We start from the raw sequence: 18,184 nt of genomic DNA, 5'->3' as shown, positions 1-18,184 counted from the left end.
ACGTCTTACATTGAGTTTGTGGTTGCTGAGAACTAAAACCGAGGCTTTCTGGTTTCTACTCCAGTGTTCTTTCTGCTCTTCCATCTGGCCCTTAGGCCATCCCTTCTGGGCATGGAGGAGTCACAAGACACCATTGCTATCTATATAAGGTGGCTCCGGCTGCCATAACAATATATGATAGACTGGGTTGCCTAAACGACCAAAATTTATTTTCTCATAGTTCTGGGAACTGGGAGATTTAAGACCAAGGTGCTGACAGATTCATGTCCTAGTGGGTTTCTCTTCTTGGGTGGCAGACACCCACCTACTCACTGTGCCCTCACCATGGCAAAGAGAGAAAGGGCTCTGGTCTCTTTTCCTCCTTATAAGGGCACTAACCCACCACAAGGGCCCACTCCCATGACTTCATCTAAACCCCGTCGCCTCCTAAGGACCTCACCTCCTAATACCACCACATTAGGGGTCAGGGCTTCCACATATGAATTTGAGGGAAGGGGCACACAAACATTAGTCTGTAGCACTAGGTGAGCATGGAAGGACACATATGTTGTCTAAGATCTGTGTTAGGGAGGCCTGCGTTCTCCAATGTTTTGCGATTGGGTCACAGATGCTTGCGGGGAGGAGATGCACAGCTGGCTCTGCTCTTTTGGCTTTTTAGTCTCGGTCTTCTGGCACCAAGACATAGTGCGTAACCAGAAAGATCTTGATGTCCCCAAATTAAAATTATCTGTTGCTTGAGCACTGATCTTAACTGGTTGAATTGCTGTAATTCAGTGATACCATGTTATGCTTCTTGAGTGGAATTAAAGTAAAATCCATATAATTACAAATCCTTCACTGAATTTATTTTTTGAACATTTTTTTCACTAACCTTTTTTTCACTTTTGTGAAAACCTGAGCATTTCAAACAAAATACTAAGAATACCTTATTTTACTTATTTCTATATCTAAATTATTTACTTACATATCACTTCTTCATAAGTTGATTTTGGGGCATTGTATATCAAGTAACTGGTAGGTTCCTTGGTCCTTTGTTAAATAAGCCCAGGTTTTTAAGTGAGGGCCTTGGAGAAAGGAATCTAATATGGAGTGTGAGCCTAGTGCATGCTGGCCATGTGGCTGTTTGATGTAGAATCTGTCTCTGATGTATTGTCTCGGTCCTCTTGAGAGCTCTGTGCACATGGACATTTTTAGTGCCATTTTGTGGAGGAGGAAGCAGGCAAAGGTTGAGAGAGTTTTGCCCATGGTCATGCAGGTGGTAATTGGTAAAGTGAGGACTTGGGTCCATGTTGGTCCAACTTCGAAAGCTATGCTCTTGTCGTTTTCTCAGCTACTGCTATCCGCCACTACTTTTCATGGGGCCCACTGGGAACACGATCGTGTGGGAAGGGCAGTTTCTCAATTCATCAAGCACCAGCTCTTCTGAGCGTGGAGATGCCCAGGCATTTGCTTTGTGTTAGGACATCTCTCTTTGGGAAAAGGGCTCATTTGTGCTGAACTTCAGCTCCCTTCTGCTATTTGTTTGAGGAGAATAGCCAATGGGCCTTTAATAATTACTCAATTTCATTTTTTGGTTCTTTGATGATTACTGATCATGTTTACCTTAAATATAATTTTTCCTTTTTCTCCCTATGAGTGAATATTCTATTCCAATAATTCTTACTTACTTGTGAGAAGAAGTACCAGATATAAAAAACTATACTTTTATAAAAATACTTGTTTTCTCCTCTTTCTTTTCTTCTTTATCAGTATTTCTGTGTTTGCCATTATTTTGAAGATGCCAAATATTTAATTGGAAGCAATCTGAAACTTTTTTTGCTTTGAGAAAAGAAACTGGATGTTTCCTTTTCCCTGTCTTTTGATTAGTTTTGATTCTTCAGATCCAAATGGAATCACAAGTTTGGAAAACCCCATCGTTCAGCTCCACCTCATTCTCTGACTTCCCCACTCACTCGCTGTTCCTTTGTGTTTGGCCTGCCTTTGACTGTTCTTCCCCTCCTACCCACCCACCCCTGGGTCCTCTCCCAGTTGGTGGTGGGCCCTGGCGTAGCTAGAGTTGCTCCATCTCTTTGGAATCTTTCTCCCCAGCACAGCGGTTGAGTCACGGTCCTGTTTCAACTCCTGCCTAACATGGTCCGGCGTACTCTTGCCGGAGTTGCAGTGGATCGGCGTGCTCTCTTCTTTCACGTGTCACTTCAGAGCAATCTCTAGAAACAGTTAAAGAATCTGTATGACTTTAACATTGTGTTTCATTTGTTCCTTGGCTCAGCGCCATATTCTCTTTGAGAAAACGGTCTTTGTTCAAACTCACAATACTTTATCCTTCATTGTATAATGATAATAAAAATAAAATGAGTTTTATATATATATATGATTGAGCTAATCATAAGAGTATTTCAGTATTAACCATTTTTAAAAAGGCATTCATTAGGAATACTGAATTCTAGTCCTTGATATGGTGGCCATTTTTATGGAGTGGCCCTTTTATTAGTGAAATATATGAGCTTTTTCATGTGTCCGAGGGCCTAGCAAATGGCCAGCAGTCACAGCACTTTATAGGTTATACCCACACAGCACACCAGCTGAGGGGGTGATTGGGGACCCAGCCCACATGCTGCTTGGTGTAGAACACATCCCAAAGGTGATCCCAAAGGGTCACCTTTTCCTAGTCCCCACAGAGGGGTGAAGGCAGCCTGGCTGTCAGAACCTTCACCGTTCTGTTGCACTGCTCTAGGTGGGTCATGCATTTGTTTGGCCCCAGCTTGGATGTGTGGGGTTCCAGGGCCCCCTCATCCGCAGCCCAAAGTTGTGTGGAATTTTTGAGGAGCTAAAGCACATTGCTCATTTGACAGGACAGGCTTTTCTTTCTGACTTGAATTAGCTAAACGTTGGGCTATAAACCTAGCACACGTCTCCTGGATTGCTTATGCACAAGGTATGCCTTGAAGTGAGAGACTGGCTTTCTCTGAAACTGTGGGGAATGATTCACATAGGAGAAATTCCATTTGTGTTTTTAACTTGTCAAACTCACCTCAGTCTGGGCATAAACATGTAGTTAGGCAGACTCAGTCTATGGCCGTGTGATTATGTGTCATGGAGAAACAGGATCTTCCCGTCTGAAAGAAGGACATTCTGAATGCTAGCATCCTCTTCTCTGTGGTTCTCTCCAATGCTGCCTTTTGGCACAGAGGAGGGAAGATCCTTCCTTTACCTTCTTTTCCTCTCGATATATTCCAGCATCCAGGGAGGACCTGGCAGTGTTGGGTAGTCACGTGTGTGAGAGCCCTGAGTAGGGCTGCAGAGGTCTCACAGGTGAAGTTTCTGATGGCACATTGAAAAACGACAGGGGTATTATACACAAAACTTTGTGCCTTGCTCTAAGCCTGGCTTCCTCCCTTGCATCCTAGTCTCATACTGTGCAGACCCAGTTGTGAGAAGAACACAGTGTCATGGTACCACCCACACAGCCATTTATTTAATCGATTTGGATGGCTGGTGCTGCTCTTGGCTGTGGACCCGCAAAAACAAAGCCATGGGATAAAGCGGCCCGAGTCCCGTAATGAAAACCTCATACCTTTTTTGAGGCCTGGTAGAGAGAAATGATTTATTTTTGCCCTACCAAATAAAACATTCTAGGAATCCAAGGTGAAAATTGGATTTTAACTGCTACTAAAATTTTGAGCATATAAAATCAGCAAGTGTTGAGAGCTTTGCTTGATTAAGAGAAGAACCTAAAGTCGTGCACAAGGACGATGAACACGTGATGGGCACTGGCGTCTTACATAAGTCTGATGGACAAAACTGGAGGTAAATAGCAAGTGCACTGTGGCAGCAGAATGCAACAGTGGAGGCCTCTGTCCTTTTGTAAAAGAAAATATTTAAAGAGTTTTTTTCAATTACAGTTTACATTCAGTATTACTTTGTATTGGTTTCAGGTGTACAGCATGGCGGTTTGACATTCATATACTTTACAAAGTGTTCCCCCTGATATTTCCAGTACCCGCCTGACCCCATACATAGTTATTACAGTATGATTGACTATATTTCCTGTGCTCTACTTTACACCCCCATGACTGTGTAACTACCAATCTGTATGTCTCAGTCCCTTCACCTTTTCTTAACATAACCACTTGTTTCTAGTCTTATGCCTGGAGCATTGCTTCCTCTTCCCTGTTCCTTGCTTTACATTTCAGATTTAAGCCTTCTGTGATTAAGCTGAAGACACCTGGGTACTGCCTGTATCCGGCCAGTATGTGTCTTCTCCATTTCGCTCACGTGTTCCCTGTCCCTCTCCCTCTCTCTGCACACACCATTTTTGGGGAGCAGACAACATCCTGTCGTAATCATTAAACACCATAAAAGAAACACCTAAAGACTTCAAAGCTATGATGTAACTAAAACTTCATTAACTATGCTGGGCCACCTCTGGTTTTGTTTTACAATTTGGGCACTTAGAGCCTCAAGCTGAAGGCTGCATGCCTGCAGGTTGTACCCGGTGGAAAAGAGGCCCGCCAGGTGACTGGTCCCTACCACCCGCCCGGACCTTCTGTCACACTGTCCTGCTCACTACCCTCTGTGCACTCGCTCATTTCCATTGGTTTTCTCAGAACCGTTGCCTGCCTGGATGGACGGCAACTGGTTTGGTCCTCCCTTCCTTCATTATTGAACATCTGCGATGTGCACTGTGTACTGGGATGGAAAGCTAAATGAGATACATCTACATTTAATTAAAATGCATCGTGGAGGCTGTGGGACTGGGTAGAAAGTGCCGTGGAGAAAAGAGGAGGTAGGAGCTTGCTAGCACTGAGGAGACTTGAGGCTTCACATGGTGGTTCTTCAGAGTTGAGGCTCACAAGATAAAGAAAGTTACTCTGGGCAAAGAAAAAGGGGAGGGCCGTCAGAGAGAGAAGGGACAACTTTTGGAAAGATAGGTTAGAAAACTGTCGTCCTTTGGTGTGTCTGAAGCATGGGTGTAGAGAGGCGAAGGGGGTCCCCAACCTCCAGGCTGTGGATCAGTCCCTGTTAGGAACTGGGCTGCACAGTGGGAGGTGAGCTAGAATGTAGTGCTCTTGAATCATCCCGAAACCATCCCCCCACCCCAACCCTGGTCTGAGGAAAAATTGTCTTCCGTGAAACCTGTCCCTGGTGCCAAAAAGGTTGGGGACCGCTGTTCTGTATCATGCCGGGGAGTTTGCAGTTTTCAGACAATGGCGGTCACTAAAGGTGGTTCATCAGTAGAGGAGTGTGATCGGAGTCATCTTTGGAAAGATGACTCTTGAAACCGCTGAGAGGGTTTTGTAGAGGTTGAGGCAGATGGAGGCCGAGGGACTGACCGCTGAGATGTGGGGTATGGGGACATGCCTCCCCCCCACTCAGCTGCCCTCAGGATTGGTACACAGAGTAGGGTCTGTTTCCTTACACCTTCCCCCACCCCATTGAGTTGGTCTCACTTTAGGCCCCTGCCTCTCCGCCTATTCTGACTGCCAGTGATTGGCCAAGGTGAAGGAATGGATCTTTACATTTGACAACTTGAGTTATTCCCGTAGCCTCTGAGCCCGTCTCTCCTGCCAGTATCTTCCTAGCTTGGCCGACCTCCCTGGGTCAGACTGCTTGGCTGCCTGGAGACATTGTCTCTTCCAGAGCCGATCTGGCTTGGCCAGTGACCATTTCTTGTATTGTCCTCTCCTGTTCTTTCCCTGCCCGGGCCACGGTGTTATAGGAGGACCAGAAGCCTCTTGTAAATGGGGTCTGTGCCACGTTCTCAAGGTTTACACACCCACCATGCCGTTATAGCTCTGTTCTCTGATGACCCACAGGAGAGATGGCAACAGATAGTTGAAACTAAAATTGTAAAAGTTTATATTGATCTTTTAAGTTTTCGTGTTTTGTTAAGACAAAAGGCATTGGAAACAAGTTTTACCAAGTGCCCTGAGCAGGGACAGCTTTTCGTAAGACTCTAGCAATGCCAACAAGCTCTGGAAAACACGCTTGTTCATTTCAGCGTCATCCTTATTCTGCTACGGTGTTTTGTTTTGAAGTTTTAGAGGTCCCTCCCCCCTCCAATTCTGTTGATAACAATGGACCCGTTTTTGTAATGTGGCTGGAACGTAGCCATGCCCTAGAGCTGGGCGCCCGGCACTCGACTAACCTGCGTGTTACACACCTGTCGTTGCAGTGTGGCAAAGCGCTCCCCGGCCTCTCGAAGCAGGAGGACTGCTGTGGGACCGTGGGGACCTCCTGGGGCTTTCACAAATGCCAGAAGTGCCCCAAGAAGCCATGTAAGTGACGTTTCCTCATTCCTTTGCAGGCTCACGGAGCATATTTGTGTCCTTATGGCTACTGTTTCAAACGCGAGGCATTAGACTTTCAAAGAACTCTTACTGGATTGGAGAGTACTCTGCAATACTCCAGGAACCTTACAGATCTGAGAGAAGTCTCATGCCCATTCTGTTTTTTTAATAAGTACAGTTATCAGTTGCCTTCTTCAGTTGATCGCATGTTTTTAAAAAAATCTTTTAAGATGTGCTGTGTGCTAAATAAAACAGGCTCTATTTTCTCAGGTGAAGCGAAAACAAGATAGCTTTTAGAATGATAATGATTAAATGTGTCAGACCCTATAAGAAGTCAGTGCAGTTGTGATTTCTTAGGTTAAAGTGGGTGATTGCTAGGGGGGAGGGAGGTGAGTGGAGACAGAAGAGGCGATAAGGGGGATGAATGGTAATGGGAAAAAATACAATAAAACGCAAAGAAAACAATAAAGTTCTTAAATGAGATTTTTATTAATGGCCACAACTTCTGTTGTAGGTGTTGTTATACTCTTAAGTTTTCAAAATTCAGTTAAGAAAAAACAGCTCAGATGAAGAAACGATTGGTTGCTGATTGGTAAAAGAGAAACTTAAAATGACTAGGATGCAGTACTTCCCCTTTTCCTCTTAGTCATGCTTTTATACCATCACAGTTCTCAGTGACGTCACTCTGTATTGACACCCACATGCTTTGATTAGTCTGTGAAATCTTCTTTTCAGAGCTTGTTGATTTGAGTAAGTCCAGATTTACATCTTTCTGTTACTTTATTCTCAATTATAGTTTGTATTTTTAGTTTTTACATGTCGTATTAACTCTGGAAAACCCATTTCTAATATTTTTTCAGAAAGACAAAGGTAACTTGATTTAAGTAGATTGTTTTTACACTTATTCGTCACATTTTTTCAAGAGAGCAAGTGATACTTTTCTCAGTCATTTTTCTTCACCTTGTAAAACTGAAGATTTTTATAGTCTTTTAAAAATACTTTATGCTGCAAGGAATTTCTCATTTACTTCAGTTGGATAATTTTTATTTGAATTGGTTGATATTCTCAACCAAATCTGCCTCTTAGCATCACTGCTCCTTATGTTTGTCTTATAAACTATTCTTTCATTCTAATAATTTGTTTTAAACAATTGTCTCTCAATTGGACTTCCTTGTCTCTCAAACTTACCTGTTTTCTCTAAATCTTTGGATGCCGAGAGTTAATTTTGCTTAGTATCACTATTTTGTTGGTATCACTATCTTCTTTTAGAGGACCAATTTGTGTAAACACCCACTAAAGTTTCTGGTAATGAATGAATTCTTCAATTAGGGGGAAAAGTCACATAAATAAGGACATTGAGTACTGAGAGGATGTCCCCAGTGGACTCTGTACACCGATTCAGTAGTGATGGACAGTGTGGATTTCCAGCGAGTGGGTTGGGCGTGATGGTCCCTCTTCACTGAAAGATCCATTTGCCTAAAATTATGTTGAGACGCTGTTAAAGGGCTATCTAGGAGACACGTAATATTGTTTAAAGAGCGTGGAGCCTGGATTTAGGTAGACCTGAGTTACACTCCCAGCTCTCATTTGCTCTGAGAGTCTGTATCTAAACGTTGAAAAGCACTGCCTTTGTTGGACTGTCTGGCCCGCACTGACCGTGTGTGTGTGTGTGTGTGTGTGTGTGTGTGTGTGTGTGTGTGTGTGTGTGTGTGTGTGTGTGTGTAATGTTGTGGAGCGTGGTGCGCTTCCCCCCACCAGGTCTAAGGGCCCAAGGAGAGAAGTCCAGTTCTTACAGGTTTGTTTGGGGGCTAAGTTTTTGCTCTCTGAGCCTTTTTTTCATCTTCTACCTTATTTATCTTTTTTAGTTTCCCCCTTCTCTATAAATCATTTGCTTAGTTTCTTGTATTTCCTCTCTTTTCTAAATCCCCAAATTGCAAGACAGGGGTAAAGGGAATCATAAGGTTTTTCTTTTTCCTGCTTGTTTTTGCTTTTTAATCCTTAACTTCCACTCCAGACCTTTTAATCTTTTTTTATGTAGAATTGTATCATCCGGGGATGAATTCACTGTTTTATATGGTTTTGTCAGCTCTATAGTTTGATAATAATTTGGGGAGAATGTGAAAGTACAAAGTCGCTAACACTTCAAAGGCTGATGAACATACATTCACACGTTGGCTTAAACTGAGGAGATTGACCCACGTGAGGAAGGACAGTGTGCATCACGAATGAAGTAAACTCTTAACATCTTGACATTTAGTTCCTTTGTGCCGACCCAAGTGACTCACTCCCAGCAAACACGCTCGGGGTCACATTCTTCTGTGTCAGTCAGAAACTCTCCTTTCCTTGGTTGGTACTGTCTGAATCACACTGGCTTGGACGAGAGCACTCTCCTGGGCTCCCCTGTTCTGGCGTTGCGTTCCCCGTCTGTGTTTTCACGCAGAGTAGTGCAGACCTCAGTTTTGAAACGGCTTTTCCTCTCCGTCTGAAGTTTTGTTTAGCCCCGTACAGGAAGACCTTTCATTGTGGATCAGTCTTTACTGTGAAAACTTAATTTTAAACCTGCAAATGATTTCATTAAATAGTCTGTAACCTATTAAAAATATACTTAACACGAGCAAGTCTTTTGCCCTTTAAAAGATTTTAGAAGAAAATTAATATTGAATCCTGGGCTGAGGATGACTTTAGATCATCTGCCTTGAGGTAGACGATGTTGAAACTTTCCAGACACGTTGTTGTCTCTCCGGCGCCTTTGACAGACAGACAGACAGACAGACAGTTCACAGACAGAAAGCCCACAATCTCCGCAGGCGGTCTGCTCCAGCGTGTCTTTGTTTTTTGGGAGAAGACTAGACATTTGGCCAAGGAGTTGACTGGGGAGACTCTCCCCAAGCTGACCTCTTTTTCTTTTTAGCTCACTAATCTGAGACCTCTCACTGTCACCATTTCCTGACATTCTGAAGGAAGATGGGGAAGTATGGCAAAGAAAGGAATGGAGGAGGAGAGGAACAACACTAACAAATACTCACCCTGTCCCATTAGTGCTGAGAGTAAAGAACTTGTCTTAGGGGCAAAATAATTTTATTTTCCATAATAACGTTTTGTGTGTGTGTGTTGTGTTTTTACTTTAGCTTCCCCTTTTTACTCCTCCTTCAGCTATTTTAGCAGTCTAACTTATTGTGATTATGCCCCGTTTTCTGCTGCTTGTTATTTTTTAAAAAATATTTTATGTATTTATTTTCAGAGATAGGGGAAGGGAGGGAGAAAGAGAGCAAGAGAAACATCATTGGTTGCCTCTCACATGCCCTCAACTGGGGACCTGGCCCACCATCTGGCGTGTGCCCTGACCGGGAATCAAACCAGCGACCTTTCAGTTTGTGGGACAATGCCCAACCCACTGAGCCACACCAGTCAGGGCTGCTCATTATGTTTTTAATAAAAGAATATCTCTTTTCAGGAAATAACGATGACATCTGTCATTTAGTGAGTGCTTGCTTTTGTCAGGCACTGTTGCAGGCATTTGTATAAATTATCTCTAAACTCCACAACAACCGTGACATGCTTGGTAGAGGTGATACTCCCGTTGTACAGAAATGCCATTTGAAACCGGGAACTTGTTTCCCAAGGTCACACAGTTATTGACAGGCAGAGGCAAGATTTGAACCTAGGTCTGCTTGGCCTCAGGGGTTATGTTGTATCAACTATGTCAAGAAGTCTGTCCTGTTTCACTTTAGAGTGCCCAAGTTTCAGCGAATGGGGTTTTATTGGCAAGTTGGTGACTGCACCATTTGTGTTGTCGATGAGTTTTCTGAGTGGTGAGTCCACACAACTGGACACAGGAGCCCCTTGTATCTCCTAGTTTCTTGTCATCGCCTCCTTGTTCTTTCCAGGTTCACATTAGTAAGCATCAGCTCATAACTAGAAAACATGATCCTGCAGTTAAGGCGAGCACATAATGTGTTGTCTAAACTGGGACACTTTCAAGAGTGAAATGGAGTGCTGTTAATGAACTTGGCTGGACCAACAGGCATAACTCAGGGCTGTCCCAGGCAGACCCTGCCTATGATAAGAAAATTCAAAGGCCTTTACCAAATGATTGGGGAGGAAGCAGTCCCTTGTCATAGAAACAAGAAATTACTAATGGGAAGAAAATATAAAACAGTTTTATGATTCTTTTGTTTAACATAATCAGCTTTTACTGTCAAATAATTGGGGCTGTATCTAATGCAAAATATGAAGTGTACTGAAAAACAAGGATAATGTGAAAGAAATGAATATATGTTGAATTGGTATCTTAGAAATGCGGAAGACCACTGCTGCCTTACATGGTTTTGGTTATCACATATACTAGTTTAGGACTGTAAGAATTTAAACTTCGCACATAACAATTATTTCTTCCCTTACAGCTTATCATGGATATAACCAAATGATGGAATGTTTACAAGGTTTTAAGAGGGTGAACAACACCTTTTGTCAAGGTAAGGTTGACTGAATGCATTGGTATGGACCCAACAGTTGTTCTGGTATTTGAGAAACCTGAGCTGTTTCGCCATGTTTTGCTCCTGAAGCCCAGCAGGGGAAGGTCATGCAGCGAACCTCCTCCTGCTCACCTCATTTGGCCACGTGTGAATGTAGAGGTTTAGTGCACGGTTGCTAGAATTGCTTCACTACCATTTAAACTTTATGGAACTTTCTTTCCTCCTATTACTTTGCAGTGAAATCCACAGGAGATTGGATTACATTACAGATCACTTGGTGGTCTCCATGCTGGCCACCTCCTGTCCCTGCTCGGGCACATGCATGTGTACACATGAGCACATGCATGTACCCAGCAGTACTGCTTCTTTGTTGACACGTGATTCAGCAGCGGAGTTCCCTTTTTCTCTCTCAGAGAATTGCAGGCCACCTCGAAGCATCTGGGCATTAGACATCAGAGTGAACACATGTTGTAGGCAGTAGGTAAAACTATGTAGCTAAATGTGAACTGTCCAGGGAGCTTCTGCTCAGCTTATTTCGAACCTACAACAGAGATCAGTGCAAGCAAAGTGAGCCGCAGAGATCTGTTAGCCCAGGGTCAGCACCTCACAATGAACGAATAGATGGCTAAATGTACATATCGTGGTGTGAACCAAGTCACAGTGTCACAGATTTGGATGAAAATCTATATGAAAAGCCTAGCCCTATTTTAGGATGCATTCGTAGAAGTAAAATGAGCAGGGCTTTAGAAGCAATGACCTCGTGCTCTGCCAGTGAGACTGCATTTGGGGTTTGGGTATTTGGTGCTCATTGTCTTTTGGCTAATACAGTCAGCCAAGCTCGTGAAGGGCCCGGAGACCTGAGAGTATTTGGCTAGGAGAAGTGCAGACCGAAGAGGACTATAATGGCTGATTTATAAATATGCCTTCAATGTTTGTAAACGTGCCTTTAAATGTTTGATTGACTGTCTTACAAACAAGACTTTTATGAGTTGCTTCAAAAGCCAAAGTCAACAGTGGTGTTAGAAGGGGGCGTGGTTACGATGACAAGTCATTTCTCCCGTGGAACAGAGTTGCCCCACATTGTCCTGAAGTGCCGCGGGAAAGTACTGAGCCTCCCGCACGTAGAGGGGATCCAACAGGTACTCAACTGTTGGCCAGGGAGGCTCTAGGCAGTTTCCGTCTCCTGCCGCACCTGAGGTTAGATGACTCTGGAGGTACACTCCAGTTCTCTGATGCTGTCATTACTCTGTGTCCTGGGATAGAGGCTGTGCATGAGAAGGAGGAGCGACATCTTGTCAGTCAGGCAAGCTGTAGCCCCTGAACCTGTAGTTTCCTGGTGTCCCCTGTGATTAGGCTTGTCTTCTGGCTCCATTAGACTGTAGACAGGGGGGAGTCCTTCTTTATCCTTCGCTATTATAATCCTTCACGGCTAGTTGTTAGCAATGCTCCAGAGTGTCAGATGGTCCTAATTTTCCTGAGTGTTAAATGATGAAGAATATATGTGTTTTCTTGGGGTGGGGTAGGATTTGGACATTATTAATTGCACTTAGAAACCAAGGCATAGAGAGTAGCTTTCTGAAGGTCACATAGGTAAAAAGAGGCCCAGCCAGGATTCAACTTGCAAACCACCTGTTTCTATGTGCAGTGCGGCCTTTTTTACAATACACACACATACATACACACACACATACATACGTGTGTGTATGTGTATATATATATATCTGTGAAGTATTATTGATGTGGATGCTGGCTCACTGCAACAGAAGATACACCATGCATGACGGATTTAATATTATAGATGTCAAAGCAATTAACATTTACTTGGTTTTGTTTAATAAGAAAGGGAGATTATCTAATATATTCTTCCTACTGGCTGGTTCAAGTTTCTAAGAGTTCATATTTATAAAGATACTGTAGACATAGAAGTGAATATTTGCAAGTAATCACTTGCTATCTCATTTAACAAAAATAGAATGGAGACGTTTAAATACTTGCTTGAGGGCTTGGGGTTTTTTTATTTCCCTCTCCTGGAATGGCTGGTATGAAGTGACCTTCAGCAAGCTTTGTTCTTACTGAACATATCAGATGGTTCCTCCTCAGTCTTTTGCACTGAAGGTCAGTAACTCAGAATCCTGGCTTATGTTTGTCTCAGGAGGCTATTGGCAAAAACAGTGTTACACTTTTTGGCATGGATTCTGGAGTAAAGTATCACAGAAAATTCTATTTCATGGTACCTCAGAAAGGCACCGCTAAATTACACTACAGAGAAGATTGACTCATAAAATAATATGATTTCATTCCGTATAATCTATTTAAATTGCTTGTGAGAGAAGGGCTTAATTTCACTCCCTTTGTGATCTAATTGGTCAGGAAAATTAAATAGAACTTTCTCATGTTACATATGTACACTCAGTTTTCCTAGAGCCTTGAAACGTTTTGACTCTGTTACCCTGCAGTTTTCAAAAGGAGCCCATTCAGCATTCCACACTGTTCTTACAGTTTAATGTCTGCTCAGTTTACCAAGCACATTTACAATTAAAATGATTAATAGCTGGAATTACATTGTTTCCTTCAGCGAAGTGAATGAATGTTCCTGATACAACTTCCACTGACTTGCACTCGGTAACAAAGAACCAAGTGTGCAAAGTGAATTTGAGGAGCTTTCAAGTCGCTGCCCTCGAGTTGGTGGTTTTCTTCTCTCGCGCGGTGCTGCAATTATCTTTTCAAATGAATGATTTATTACACAGACACAGAGCCCTGAAACCTGCCTCACTACCCTCCACGTTATGGAGTTGTTATAATTTGCTTATTTCTCCTAACAAACAATGCCACTCTGGTTTCTCATGGATCTAGAGTGGCATTTGTCATTTGTTGCTTGATTAGTATGCTACAGGTCTGATATTAAATGAGAATTAAATGAAATAATATGTCAGGTCAATGACGACGATAGGACCCTCCTATGTTCACACTGCTTTACTCTAAAGCTAAGTTTTTCCCTCAATTTTGAATGCTCTCACATGCCTGTAACTTTGCCGTGAGACGAGTTATTAAATTAGGTATCTAAGTTTTTAGAGTAGAATTTGTTTCAGAGTACTTGGGGACCCATCTGTTTAGTGAAACCTTTCATTAAAAGCATTTAAATATCTCTTTAGATTGACTAAAATCACGTACCTGGTTCGTGACTGTGTGGGTATAAAATCAGCTTAGTGTTATTCTCCACATTTTTAGCCTGTGTCCAGGTGCTGTGGGCAGTGCCAAAGTATACAAACAGAAGCGTCCGTACTTCTGTGTACCAGTGTATATATATTCCATTTTCATGGATAATCTTGAGAACTCTTAAAAGTATTCAATGTTACACAAACATTAACTGGCAGGGCGCTCCTGAGCTGCAGACCAAGGATATGTAATGAGTGATGAATAAGCCACCATTCCGGCCCTTGGATTTAGTGTAATTAAATCAGCTCGAATCAGCAGGATGTAATTTGCTTTATTCCCTGTCCCAACGAGCTGAATCTGAGCTGGCTGCTGAGGAGCCTGTGAAAGCAGATATGAAAGAGCTGTCTATGTAACTTTCGTTTGCCCGTCGTTTTATCACACTGGTTGTTCTGCTTTAACGTAATGCATTTGCAAAACATATACATTAGGGCACAATAATACCCATTAGCAAAATTTCCGCTGTAGAGCTCCTTTTAGATAGCTCCTCAAAGTGCATCTGAAATTGAATTTTATTTGGACCATAGAAAAAGATAACGCACACTTTTTTCCAAGGGCCTATCTCTGACATGAAATGAGACTCAACAGTCTTGATTCATAGTCCCTACACGTAAGCCATTCATAGGACTTTCTGGTTACGAAGGGCTCGCCTGAATTGTAGCTTGCATTTCAAACCTCTTAATGATTACCAGACAAGTTGATTGCGGCTGCAGCATGGTGAGCACATAAAGACTGGTCTTTGAGTGTCTTAGGAGACAAGAAAGGTGCAGGTGAGCTCCTCAAGAGAAGCTCCTTGGCTGGAGAAAACAATGTGGCCTGTGGCCTGGTGCAGGTCGGGTAAGACCAAGCGCTTCATGACTTTCAGGCGAGGCTTCTGTGATTGACGGCATGCAGCACGCACAACAGAACAGGCTTTGCGATGCATGCTGGGAAAACATACTGCTTTTAACAGGGAAGTGTCCAAAGGCCGTTTATGACAACATCTTGCATATTTAACAGAAAAGGCATTTATGGCTTAGACAAGTCATCACTTTATAATTATGTTTGAAGGTATAATGTAAATATAGGAAGGGTTTTTTTTTTTTCCATAGAGTTAATAGTTACATGAACTTACTGCCATTTTACCAGTTTTTGCTCTCAGCATAGTTTCTCGTGTCCTTTGTTTTCTTGCTGGGTTCACATTTTCTTTGGAGGTAGGTTTGCAAGATAAAATACAGAGAACCAAGTTAGATTTGAATTTCAGATAAACAGTGAATAACTTGGGATATACTTATAGTAAAAGGCATTCGTTTTTTATCTAAACTTCCAATTTAATTGGGTATCCTGTATTTTTATGTGCTAAATCTATATTTTTAGATTATATCCTTTAACCATTCTTTTAATGAGACTCACTGGGAAGTGTGTACTTTATGTGTCTGAAAAGTTTTTATTTTGAGCTCATTTTATAATGATACTGGGCAGGTATACAATTCTAGGTTAATGGTTGTTTTTCAGCAGTAATTTTGATTGTTGTGCCAATGTCATCTGACTTCTGGGTTTTTGATACTTCTTTCTTTGTAGATAATCTGTCTTGTCTCTTTTTTGAGATCGTCTCTTAATTCTTTATGTTCTTTAGTTTTATCCTGATGTGTCTCTGTTTGGATTTATGTTGATTTTCACCCAGTAGACAATATGTTGTCAATCTGAAGATTCATGTCTTTCCTGAAATTTGAAGATATTATCTCTTAAAATATTGCTTCTCCACAATGCTCTCAGCTGAAACTCCTATTAGACAAGTATTGGAGGCTCTGTATTTTTCATGTCTGTGAACAAGTCTTTCATGCTTTTATTATTTTGCCTTCCAATTTTTAAATTCCTGCTTTACTTTGCCCATCTAGACTAGTCCATGGTTACATTTTTAATTATAAGACTGTTTCATTTCTGAAGCTTATAATTATTTTTCACAGCTACCTGTTCTTATCTCCTTTGTTCAGTGTTTAAAAAATGTATTCATCCATTCAGTTATTTAAGTGTGCTAAAACAATCTTTCAAACTCTGTCAGGAAACCGCTCTGATCTGGAGAACGTCCCTGTTCAATTCACACGTGTGCGGTCTTCACACTGCATCCTTTCAGCTGCGCTCAGGGGCTCACTTTGAACGGGGAGTTTCCTTTCTCTCCCCCGTTTCCGGCCTTTTCCTCTCTGCGCCCTCAATCCGCAGCCAGGTTGTCCTGTCGGTTCCTTCCCCAGTGTGCCCTTTGGTGCTGCTGTCCCAGATTTCAGCTGTTGAGGAGGAGTTTTCACAGGGGTGCTTGTAGCTTCTTGACCCCAATTGCGAACCCCGGCTGTCTCTGCTCGTTCCCGAGAGCAGGCCCAGAGGTTCCGCGGCCCCACCCACCACCATGAACTTCCTTGCCATTTCGGCTTCACAGGGACGATTGTCTTGTTTTCTGATCTTTGTAAAGAATGCATCTGTAGTTGGTATGTGTTTGGAATGGGGAGGGAGTGTGGAAGCATGAACTCACTGTGTCACCCTTTTTTAACATATCCATATCAGGATTTTTTTTTCATTCAAGAAATCAATATTGGAGTATGGTGTTAAGCTAATGTGTATACATTACATTTTTTTTTAGTATATTGAAAAGTTTTCAGGAAAAAGATTAAACTTATATAATCTGTTATCCACAGGTAAAGTCTGTTTGCCTGTTGTGATTCAGCAGCCTTTCAACATAAATTTGTGACCATCTGCCATTCATCCACCGACCCATTCGCGTTACAAATATTTAACGGTGACTTAAGTAGGGTACTCTGAGAGATACAGACTGTGATGAGACTGAATTCTTACCCTGATGAAGGTTGCTGCTCTCACACAATTTAAAAATCAAGGGTGCATGTAGTAAGTATTTTGTGAAATGAACCAAATACTATACGGTTTCAGAGGGAAGTTCCCATTTACTTAGAAAATCGCAGACAGCATTTAAAAATATATCCCTTTAAAAATCACATTGTCTTTCTTATTTATAAAAATAATTCTTACCTGTTGCTTAAAATTTAGAAATGAGAGAAACATATAAAGGGAAATATAAAAATTACCATAATGTCCTACATAAATTGATACATTTTGCTGTATTGCCTGCCAATGATATATTGATATATATATATATATACACACACACATATATATACACAGAGAAAGAGAGAAATTTGAAATTTCATGGGCAGCTGTGAAAACCAATTTTTTTACTTCATAAATAATGAATACTTTCTGATATTATTAAATAATCTTCTAAAAATTGCTGTAATGCTGACATAGTATCCCAGTTAATGATATAGGATAACTCATTTACCTATTCCCCTGAGGCTGGATTCTCAGATTGGCTTCTGTTTTTCCTCATTATGTATAATGCTGTCGGGCATACGTGGCCATAAACCTTTATGTGACTCTGTGCCTGTACTTGGAAGAGAACTTGCTGGTTTCCAGGCATTGCCTCATCTTGTGCACATTCCCTTTCAAAGAGGATGTACTGTTTCCCTTCCCCCTAGCGGTTCGGAACCCACTGATGGTGTCCCTCCCGCCTCCCCAATTTCCTTTCCTTTACAAATTTGAAAACACAAACAAAAGGAACAGTTCAGTAGTACATTTTCCTCCACACAGGCCCTTGACATTTGTCTTTAGGCTTTCCCCAGTTATTTTATGTTAAATATGGCTGTGAGCAACATTATTCTTTTTTTTTTTTTTTAATTTATTGTATTACTGGAACTAGCTCTTGCTGGTTTCAGTGGTTTTTTTCAGTGAGTTTTCCACGTAGGAATAATTTTACCTTCAAAAAAGTGTAATTGGGCAAGATGATGATGGGGCAGGGGAGATATTGGGGATGGAAGAAACTAAGACACAGGCGTGGGAGAGTGTGCGGCAGCCGTGCTGCATCATACAGGAGCAGGTGCGGGCGCAGGTGCAGGAGCAGGGGCAGGAGCAGGGGCAGGGGCAGCACAGGTGCAGTGCAGGTGCAGGAGCAGGTGCAGGTGCAGGTATAGGGGCAGCGCAGGTGCAGGTGGATGATAAGACAGTGAAGGTATTTGGAGGGGACTCAGGCTAAATTTGAAGTTTGCTCTAGCGGCTAGTGAGTGTAAGCTTCCAAAATAGACGTAAAGTTGATATATTTTGTTATTTACAATATGTTACTCTGTTGACATTTCTGGTTTCCATCAGAAGTCTTGGAGAAAGTTT

General features: G+C 42.1%; 1 protein-coding gene across 12 annotated transcripts in view; it reads left to right on the top strand.

Annotated features, from left to right (window-relative positions):
* LTBP1 (latent transforming growth factor beta binding protein 1) overlaps positions 1–18,184 on the top strand; it is a 365,905-nt gene that overhangs the window by 207,515 nt on the left and 140,206 nt on the right. For all 12 annotated transcript variants that reach the window (XM_045189319.3, XM_024552641.4, XM_045189318.3 and 9 more), the window contains 2 exons: positions 6,176–6,278; positions 10,694–10,765. In XM_045189319.3, the coding sequence (XP_045045254.2) occupies positions 6,176–6,278; positions 10,694–10,765 (175 nt within the window). The remainder of the gene's footprint in view (positions 1–6,175; positions 6,279–10,693; positions 10,766–18,184) is intronic.

The sequence above is a fragment of the Desmodus rotundus genome, chromosome 5, assembly GCF_022682495.2.
Source record: "Desmodus rotundus isolate HL8 chromosome 5, HLdesRot8A.1, whole genome shotgun sequence".
In the NCBI taxonomy this organism is placed as follows: domain Eukaryota; kingdom Metazoa; phylum Chordata; class Mammalia; order Chiroptera; family Phyllostomidae; genus Desmodus; species Desmodus rotundus.
The sequence above is the reverse complement of the archived record's forward strand: the minus strand, read 5'-3'. Positions and strand labels throughout refer to the sequence as shown.